This window comes from Ammodytes marinus (assembly GCF_949987685.1).
Source record: "Ammodytes marinus genome assembly, chromosome: 7".
Classification (NCBI taxonomy): Eukaryota; Metazoa; Chordata; class Actinopteri; order Uranoscopiformes; family Ammodytidae; genus Ammodytes; species Ammodytes marinus.
In genome coordinates, this window is record NC_137211.1 from 12,007,991 (window position 1) to 12,018,520 (window position 10,530).

Sequence of the window (10,530 nt, forward strand, 5' to 3'; positions counted from 1 at the left end):
ATGGTTTTATACACAGTGAATATGCCCAGTTATTTTTTTTATTTTCATTATAACCACTTTTAAAGTTCCTAAAGCAGGCAGAGAGACATCATCTCCATGTTAAAGAGAATGAATCTTAAGATTATTGGTCAAAAAAAAAACATGTCTAATTAAAGTAGAGAGCTGATGACCTTCTAGACTTAAAGGATTTGGTGAATCTGTTGCTCCTGAGCAGAGTAAGAGGGATGTAGCCGCGCCATGCTTGGGCCAAGCCCCCGGCTCTCTCTCCTGCCAGATTCCAGTTGAAAGTTAATTGGACGAGGAGAGGTCTGAGACAGGCTGCGCTGAGGCCCATTAGTGATTCCCCTGTCGAATGCAGAGCCACGAGGATCACAGACTCACAAATAGGAGGATTAAAATAATCAATAGCCTTGACTTCCATCGACCACACATACACACACACCCCGAGTAATTAGTAGACAACCTATTCAGCAGTGGACTATGACACCCTCCTGAACCTTACCCCACACACATAAGCTCAACAGTCTACTAGCTCTGGTGCCTAATGAGGGGAAATAGTTGTGGCTGCCCGTGAAGAAAGACGAAGAAAAGGTCAGAAAGCTTCCCAACAGCCTTCAAGTATAAAATATTTTTAGGCTTAAGTTTCAGTAATCAGTGTCCTTAAACATTGCAAACAATAGGGGGGGGGGGGGGGACTAAACTGTCTCCGAGAGCCAATAATGGATTATATTTACATTAGTTCCAAGCCTTCACATTCTTCTCAGGCTAAAAAAAGAATAATAAAAAATATATAAAAAGGACAGATTAAAACATGATATTCCTCTTGTATTACACACTGTATATTGTTACAGTTAAGTGGCCCTTTAACATGGCATAGCAGATTCCAGGAGCAACACTGCCCCCTTGTGTCCATGGACATACATCAATGCATTTTGAAAAACTTAAGAAAAAGTAACTACAAATCTTGCGCCTTTTTGAATAAAGTCACAACCACCAAGATGGGTTTTCAGGAAAAAACATTTATTAAGATGTAGCAACAAAATTGGGGGCAGGAGGGCATTAAAAACATGGGAACCAAATTGAAATGCCTCTTTCTACCTCATGATAGTATGGCTTTGAATATATCGGAAAACTGCAGAATCTGAGGTACATGTTCTTCAGCCAAAGCAAGTCTGAGCCAATGATACAGTAGGTTGCTGACAGTTATTACGTGTATATATATATTAATGTCCCATCAAACATCGACAAACTAGTATCAATAGTTACAGTATATCATTGTCAATTTATGTCGCCTTAAGTGCTGCATCTTGGAAAGTTATTGCAAACAATGCAAGCACAAAGACTCCTGAATGCATACAAGTTGGTCACGTGTGAATGGACCTGGCAGCGACATGCCAGGGTCATTTTGTGGGGAATGTAAAGGCACTTCTTAAATTAAATGTGTAAAGGAATCACTGGAAAAGGCTAGGGGGTGGGACTAAATAAGCTAACTGCAAAGAAAGGGTACACGTGTAAGGGTAAAAAAAAAGAAAAGAAAAGAAAAGAAAAAGGGGATGCTCTTTGTCTTCAGCCGTTCATCACCATCCTGACCAGTTCTGTAAGGAGAAATGACAAAGAGACAAACGTTAGACTCATGGCCTAGATCTGGGCAGAGGCCCCCTCCAACTACAGCATGTGGCCCCATGGCCCCCCATCCAGCTTTGGTGAGCCTGGGTGGGAGATGCTGCATTTGGAGACGGATCCCCCTTATACTGCTTGCCCAGAGGGGGAAAAACATTTTTTATTAAGAAGGGTACTGAGAGAAAGAGTTGAGTTAATCATCTCTATCTCCTAGGCAGCCAAAGCATTTGGCCATGTCTATGATCCAAGAAGTGCTGGTTAGAGAAGCCATCCTCGTGGTTTGCTTTCCTCTAGTTGAGAAGCAGAGAAAAGGGGAGAAAAGATCATGGGAGCTACAGTCCAGTCAGCGCGGCCAGCTAAAAATTCAACCGTCAGTATAGAGGAGAAATCTGTTAGCACAGGAGCAACTCATTGCAAATTATCTGGTTAGTAGGAAAAGAGACTGGTCCACTCTTCCAAAACTGGTGGCTGTACTTAAATGTAAATTGTGTCTTCTTGCAATGAACTGTCTATTTGATCAGACTGTGAAAAGAACAGCACCTCTAACCCCAACAGAAGAAAAACGCCTATTTTAAATAGCACCAACGACATGCAACTGAGATTAGAAGAGCTGCCTTGTAATCTCCACAACCATCGTCTCAAATAACTCAACAATGGCCACTGGGATTTCCCCTGAATGAGACCAGTCACTTCCGTGCGTTTCCGTCACATCCCCTTGACTCCCCAGGGGAGTCTCAGACAAATGCAGAGGAGCATGCTGCAGCCATGGGCAAAGAGAGAGGGCTGCAGAAGAGAGAGATAGAACAGCAGGAGGCTACACTTGGGGTCAAAACCGCAGGACTAAAGATGAGAGGGACCACCAGGCTTTCCCATGGACACCTACAGGTCAAATCTATTTTTTGCACCATTGCATTGCTCCTGTTTGCCAATCGGAAACTAAGGCAGATAAGTGTTAGGTTGGCTTCATGGGAGTGAATTATTTAAGCAATAAAATGCAGGAAAGCTTGGCGGTACCATCTCATGGTATACCGAATGCCCGTACCGAAGGCCCTCAGCCTGACATGATGTGGCGGACAAATGCTGTGGAGGAAGAACAGTTAACACACTGTCAGCAATTGACATACATGGACTCTAAAAGCAGTCAATTAACCAAAGGTGTCAAGAAGAAGAAGTCAGACAGAAGAAAGTAACATGAATAGAACCTCTATGAGACCCTAGTCACTTAGTAGTTAAAACATGTGCTTTCAGTGATAAGAATGGGATGGAATTAGAACAATTTTAACATTTACAAAACTTCAAACTACATTTTTCCTCAAATTAATTATCTTGGCAATGACACTTTATTTCACATGTCAACACAATGCACACACCATGTGATTCATGTCTGGCTGTGATGGTTACATTGAAAAGTTTGCAAGTTAATGGCAATGGCAATGTCACAAAGCAACAGTCAAATTATAGCAAGTATCTCATCTTGGTCTTGTTTGTCTGTTGCTCTCACCTTCATAATTGATACAGCCATTTGCATCTTCGTGTCCCGCCAAAAGCGTCTCCACTTCTTCCTCTGACATTTTCTCTCCTGAAAATGGAAAATAAAACATTCATTAATATTACAATCGTGACATGTTCATGTTTGTATTTGTTGTTGCGATAACATATTGCACACATACAGAAGCATTTGTGATAAGGGAAATAAAAGATTTGTAAATATAATTCTAAAAACTCAAAATACATTTGAACGGCTGATGGTATGAAATGAATTCACAAACATGTAAGGCATTTACTTTTCATGCCATTTGCATTATGTTTTCAGTAAAATAAATAACATTTTGCATTGATACTATATCTATCCATTGTGGGGATTACAGTATTTTTGGTTGGAAAACTTGGAACAATGTAACAAACTAGACATTCCACCCAGATATCTATTCCTGGGTGATAAAAATGTAACTTGCCTAACGTGGTGAGGACGTGACGAAGCTCTGCTCCCATTACTGTGCCGTTGCCCTCCTTGTCAAAGACACGCAGTCCCTCCACAAAATCCTCCATGGAGCCCTGGTCTTTATTCTTAGCGATGGCCTGGAACATGGGCAGGAACTGCTCAAAGTCCATCATCTTGGCGTTCATCTCTGTAAAAAGAAAAAACAAATGTATTAAAACAACTCTCTGGGCCTTCAGCTGCAAAAAGGGTTAGACATTGAAACTGTGATATAAATAGTTTTTGGAATTTTTCAGCACAGTGATAATCTACTACACACATTAAAGGACATAAGTCCCAGTAAGTTAAAGTGCTGACCCTCACCCTCGGCCTTGGGGTTGCCCAGAACCTTGAGCACCTCAGCGTTGACGGGGTTCTGTCCCAGGGCCCGCATGACGTCCCCACACTGGCTGAAGCTGATCTTCCCATCTCCTGTCTTGTCAAACAGCAGGAATGCTTCCTTAAACTCTGCAGGATACACAGGCAGGTGAACAATTAGGATAAGGAAATTAATAATTGTAGAAACAAAAGAGATGAGCAATTTTTGAAGGAAGGATATGTAGATAGTAAGTGAACTGCGAATAGATAACAGAGACAGAAAACAGATTGTGAAGAAAACAAACGAGAGAAAGCCCAGATAATGAAAAGTGGTTAAGCCTATAAATTCTATACACTTTTAATGTAAGCAGAAAGGCCACACAGCACCACATCGAATACGCTGCATAGGTTTCAAATACTGTCTTCTATAAGCAACCCTATACTCGGTGTGTACGGACATGCTTTGCTCAAACACTCAACTTGCATAACAAAACCCAAACTCCTTTCATTTAAATATGGCATTACTACAGCCATTTGCAGGGCAGGGTGTGGTGAAATCACTAAATAACATCTCTGTATTCTGCTAGTGAACATTGAAAACAACTTCCTCAATTCAGCAAATGCTGCATATTTATGTTAGTCATCACCTCAAATAACTTCAATAATGCAAGAAGACTACATGTTCTGTCATCTCTGCTGTAGTTTGAACATGCAAATAATTTTGGATAACATTTCCAAAGATAGCAAATGTGCCCAAATGACAGGAAAGTGTTTAAATGTGCCATTGTAAATATGTATAGCATCTCTTAAACAAAGCACTAGCAAGTTAAAATAGGACCTGAGCATTCAAACTGATGGAAGTCTACACAAAAGTTGACACATTTCCTACAGAGTTATGGCAATGGATAAAAGCTTTAAATAGTCCCCAGCACTTCTTCACCATAGTGACCTTAATGTGGAGTAGATAGATACATTCTTTTTAACCGTTAACATGTAATATGTCTTAAGGGGTTACACTGAAGGGTGTATATTTGACACTCTTAAAGTTGCCCTTGATCGTAATGCTTAGTTTGAATTACCAAATGGACAAAAAAATAAAAAGGTATTGATTGAATCGGATTTGAAAAAATTATATTTGACAACACATAATTAAACAAATTCAGTAAAAAAAATAAAGATCGAACACACAAAAGTAATGTGATTAAACAATGTGAAGGTTATACTGTTCAGTTAATGTTCATTAATTTCAATCCAGTGTCATCTCTAAAACTAAAACCACACATTTATCTTATGGTTGCAAAGAAAAGATTAATTTATCAGTAGTTCACACAGTTTGAGTAAATAGTTTTACCAGATTCAGAAGAAGTCTACCTGTCAGAATGGTCTTGCAGGTGACTCGGAACATGCATTCACATTCACAAACTTTAAAAAAAAGGCGTTTTTTTTCTGACATCCCCACTATTTGACAACTCCAGTTATACATCAATATTTCAATTCACAGTATTTTTGAAAATGCAATAGTGCAGTGAGCTTCCTGTGCCTTTAAGAGCATCCACATTACCACAGAGTGAGTATTTGTTGTCGTGTTGTAAGTGGATTTACACAGATAATACAGTCTGTATACTGTGTCAGCAATGATTCAATCTTGGCATTGATTAAGAGGGAGATTAATGTAGCTTTGATCTAACAGCAAGGCATTCTAGTTGGGCTCAATAACAAAACCAAACACTTAGCATTAATCTAGCAATCTATCTATCAGTGAGACATGCTTTTTAAATGACACAATATCTGTGCATCAGTCTGTTCCTAATTGGGACAAGCTATTCCCCTAAAAAGCTCAGGCACTGTTGTTGTTGAGTTTTTCCTGTTCTGAGGAATGTGCCTCTTCCCTTCTGGCTTGTGAGCACTTTTTCCCAACACCATATTTGGTATTAAGAGGAGTGGAGGAAAGTAGGAGGAGAGTGAGAGTAGCTATAGCCTATTATGTCAATGGTGATTAAACAAAGCAGCCCTGGGACAAAAACCATCCACCATACTGTATACACCACCAAAAAAGGGCACTGGTCGAGATGAGCCGTTTGGAAGATAACAGGCAAAGTTTATGGCAAACTGACACAACCAGGAATGGCTACAGTATAACAGACCAAGTCTTATGGAGAACAGATATGAGCTCTGGCTATGTTTGGCTTTATACGTACTGCTAGTGCAAGATATAACCACATACACAAACACGGCAACACAAAGCTGGCAAGTATTAAACGTTATATGCCAAATGTGACTGAGCTTGATGAACCAAACAACAGTGCGAAGGGACTCATTCACATTTCAAACAGACTTTTTTCCAAACCCAACATGCAGATCACACCCTAAACATTCCGAGATAGCCATCAGTTTTTGGGTGCTAAGGCGGGCCGCTCTCACTGACTTACCATGAATCTGATCCAGGTTAAATTCAATCTGGAAAGGACAAGCAGTTGCAAGTGGAAAGTGGTGAAACAGTACGGAAATACAGAGGGAAAACCTAGCCTAAAACCACAAATACAGTGACAGGCGGGCATAGAGCTGGGCGAAAGAGGAGATAGGGGACACAGTGTCATCTGAACCAAGCAAGAATGAAGGCATGCGTAACAAGCGAGTTTGAACAAGTGGAGAATGAACACAAAATCAAAACTCACCAAGGATTTGATCTTCATTGAAGTCAGACTGTTCAAAGAGAAATTAAGCTACATGAAAATGGTTTCCTTTGCAGCGCACTGCAGAGCTAGCTTCGGTCAACTTCAAAGGCTTTTGGAACATATTTTGTAGTTAGTTAGATACACTCAAACCAGATGTCCTCTGGCAAAAGCACATTCATCAGTGATTGATTTACTCGCAAGTAAGTTGGTGACATTAATTAGCGAACAGTATGAGCGTTAACTTTAACTACCGTGTAAGCTAACTGTTAGCGTCTGAAAAGTTCCACTTCCGCTAGCGTCCAGCGAGCTAATTCAGATATGCAAAACTCAACTTAACGTCTTCACAAAGCTGAACGATTTTCTTGAAGCAACAGGCAAATCACACAACTTCGGTGGTAAGGCTAGTTAAGTCGAAGGAACAAGAAATAAAACCCACCATGGCTGTGTCGGCTGAGGTGTGTCCGAGGCGTCGGCAAACCAAAGAATGTGTGACGGCTCGCAGAGAAAGGCAGGGTGAGACAACCCTAGCGGCCGTGCGTCATGACGTCACGAAGTCAGGGCAGGCTAGGCCGAACAGCCACACTCCATATATAGCAATGTAGGTGTAGGTATGGTTTGTGATTACCAGTGCATTTATTATATGCCTTAAAGCGGCTTAAATTATGCATTTTAAGATTTAGATGACAGGCACATGGAATAAACAACTTTAGGGTAAAATCTGAATGTAGGCCCAAGGGCTGGAATTAATTTTTAACAGACCAAAAACAAGAGGCTCACCTTTTCTGACTGGCCTGTCCCTTACCTTTATGAATTCATTAAAGAGCACCTATTATGCTATGCTATGCTATGTTATAAGGGGCAGGCCCCAACACCTCAAAAGCGTCTCTTCCTTGCTTCTTGTTCTCACCTCAAATCTGAGTGTAGGGCTCAGATTTGCAAGTACATGCAGGAATCTGATAGCACAACTTGTGTGAATGGGAAATTTGAGGCCAATGCACATGGACTAGATACTGATTGGGTGGAGTGAGACATCCTGTGTCAAGTATTTACACTTTTGAAATTTCAATAGGCGTGCATATGGATGCTTTCTGAATTAAGAACTTTCAAAGGTAAACTTTTTTTTTATCGTAAAGGTTACACTCCTTGTAGGCTGCCCTAAACGCTACAAGGTAATCAGCAGTCAATGTTAAGGTAGGTGTGTTGCATTTGACATGTTTTTAAAGAGGTTTTTTCTTGGGACGTGTGTTTGACTTTGGTAATATTTTTTAGCCTGCTTAACGGTAAATTAATGCATGATTGCAGTGAAGGACTTTGCTAGGCTTTGCATTACGGATGTGAATGTCTAGTCGTGCAGGAATGATGGATTACATTAGGCCTGCGAGGTCAGGGACTGATGTACATCTTAGCCAGCCCAGCTAGAGCGCTGTGTTTTCCCAGCAGGAGCTTTCCCCCCTCTCGTGCCTGTAAGCAGAAGTGAGTGTCTTAACATGGCCCACATACCTAACATGCTAAATGGGACAGTCTCACTTGATAACATCATGCAGTGCAGACAATGTAACACTTAGCACATGAGGGTGGCTGCAAAGCAAAAGCTTCAACTGAGCTTAAGCGGATTAGAACAAAGTCTAATGTGGGGTGGGGATCGCTATAGTGTTTAGAGATATTGAGTTTCTTCATGGTAATGTTTCATCTGATTGACCTATGCCTGTCTTTTACCTAAAACCACTGATGATTTGGAGTTATACAATTTAAAAATGTTTTTTTATTGCTACCAACAGTAGTTTACTAAAATCATACTGTATATTTAATTATATTTTTTAAATTAACATCCATGGGTTGCAGAAATGGGTCTTGGAATTGTATATGACCATAAGAATTTACATACATTATTGTTATTATTTGGATCCTTCAAAATGAATTTTTTAAGAGCTGTGAAAAAGGCATGTGCTGGAGGCAGGGTATTTTACTACTGAAAGTATAGTTCTGAACAAAAAATTGTTGATGAGAATAGATCTTTCAACTGGACAAACTGTGAAATAATGACACAAGGTCTTTATAGACTAATGTAATGTCCTCAATGCCTTATTGCCTTAAACATTGTATTTCGTATAAGGTAGGCGGCAACCAATATACTCTCAGGTCCATGCATAGTTGGACTTGGACACAATTTTCATAATTTTGGCTCACAACACCATATTGGATTTGAAATGGATGTTTGCCAACTCCAATCTGGTCTTCCTGTACATGTTGTGGTGAACATTTACTCTGGTGAAGTCTCCTCTTGATGGTTGACTTTGACACAGACACACCCACCTCATGATCCACCTGTCCTGAATCCAATTGAGCATTAATTTCACTTACTGAAATGAATTGCCCAAAGGGGCTTGGTGGTGCATCTATGGGTTCCAGTGTTGGTTCCTGACTACAGGCTTTCATTGACTGCAAATTATTTGCAACTAAATATTAAAATTGACAATTTGTTTTAGAATTATTTTGATTTGTCCAATTACTTTTGGTCCATTAAAAAGGGGGGAATTTTAATGTAGATAGTTTTACCCTCAAATTAAAGCTGAAAGTCGTCTCCTTTTCATGATTGTTATGTTTCAAATACATCGTGGTGGTGTAGAGAGCCAAAATTATGAAAATTGTGTCCATGTCCAAATATTTATGGACCTGTCTGTATGCCACTTAAGATACTGACTACTGTACATATCTGATAACAATAAACAATGTGCCTCAGCTTGGTCAGGTTCTTTCTGTGACTTATATCACAATCGTTTATCTTAGTCACAAGAGAGACAGATTCTATTCTCAGCCAGTTTGTAGTTTTGAAAAATTGGTCAAGTAAAACCTCTACATTTTTAATAGAGCGATAAATAACAATCTCCTCACTACCAGTAGTAAATAAGGGTGTCTGTTGTTTTGTTGCGTTCCTAGTAATCCAAGGTATGTATGTCACAAGTAGCTTGTCAGAATTTGTCAGAATTACATTTCCTGATTGATTAAATTGCACATACGGTGGCAGGAAATGGCCACTTTTTCCCCTAAGGAGGCCGCTGACTGACTGACGGCCTCACTTTCAGTGCCCCATTTCTTTGCTTAGCCTAGATTGAGCCTTTTTTAGATTCACGCCGAGAGCTTCTTCATGCCACCATTAAACAGCTACTTTGTTAATAATCAGCATGTTATATTTTTATTTTATTTACAGAACTAAGTGACATTTGGCAACTGCTATTGAGTTTCTTTAGCTGAGGAAAACTATCGTAGCTAAGATCCCTAAAAACAATACGATAAATAAAATAGATGAATATGACATGAGATATGTAAAAAAAAGTCCTGATTTATGAAATGCCCCACATTAGTTTTGTTATAAAAGCACACTGTAAAATTTACAGTGTAAATCATTCCACTCACCTCCAAAGTACTGGGGTCAAATGGGGAATCCGAGGGACGGAGCATTCTTGGTTTCTGCTCTGGATTGATTTTTGGAGATGCAGGTGACGCTGAGAGGCAGGGGTAAGGAGGACCCAGTCTGGGTTGGGTCACTGGTGAAGAAGACTTCTTAATGAAGGGTTCTCTTTTAGGAGCCATTACCAAAGCCCTCAGCAGCCAAAGCGTATAGTGTCAGAACTCGGCACAAGCTGCCGCTGTGGCTGCTAAGAGGTGATATCAAGCTATGAGGTAAAGTATGTCAGCTGTGCATATCATGTGTGTGTCAGTGTGTGTGTGTGTGTGTGTGTGTTTCCTGGGACCGGCAGGTGATTGAGAGGCAGCATGTGTGAATTTGGGAAGCGTAGGATGAGTGAAGATGATGAAAGCTTGAGTGTAGAATAGAGATATAAAAAATAGATAAAGAAAGCACCATACTCCATGACTCCAGCACATGCTTTCAGTTGGGTCAGAAATGTGTGTGTGTGTGTGTGTGTGTGTGTGTGTGTG

General features: G+C 40.2%; 1 protein-coding gene across 3 annotated transcripts; it reads right to left on the minus strand.

Moving 5' to 3' along the window:
• Positions 1–999: 999 nt before the first annotated feature.
• On the minus strand, positions 1,000–10,182 carry LOC307253374 (myosin light polypeptide 6; the record flags this gene model as incomplete). 3 transcript variants are annotated; one of them, XM_080031391.1, is made up of 6 exons in its annotated part: positions 1,000–1,595; positions 3,122–3,199; positions 3,576–3,749; positions 3,923–4,066; positions 6,346–6,373; positions 10,006–10,182. In XM_080031391.1, 6 exons carry the CDS (start codon positions 10,180–10,182, stop codon positions 1,567–1,569), a joined length of 630 nt encoding a protein of 209 aa, XP_079887517.1. In that variant the 3' UTR covers positions 1,000–1,566. The 3 variants fall into 3 exon arrangements, with proteins under 3 accessions (XP_079887517.1, XP_079887516.1, XP_079887518.1); XM_080031390.1 differs by lacking the exon at positions 6,346–6,373 and adding an exon at positions 6,592–6,619; XM_080031392.1 differs by lacking the exons at positions 6,346–6,373; positions 10,006–10,182 and adding exons at positions 6,592–6,619; positions 7,028–7,123 and having other exon boundaries at positions 3,917–4,066.
• Positions 10,183–10,530: the final 348 nt, after the last annotated feature.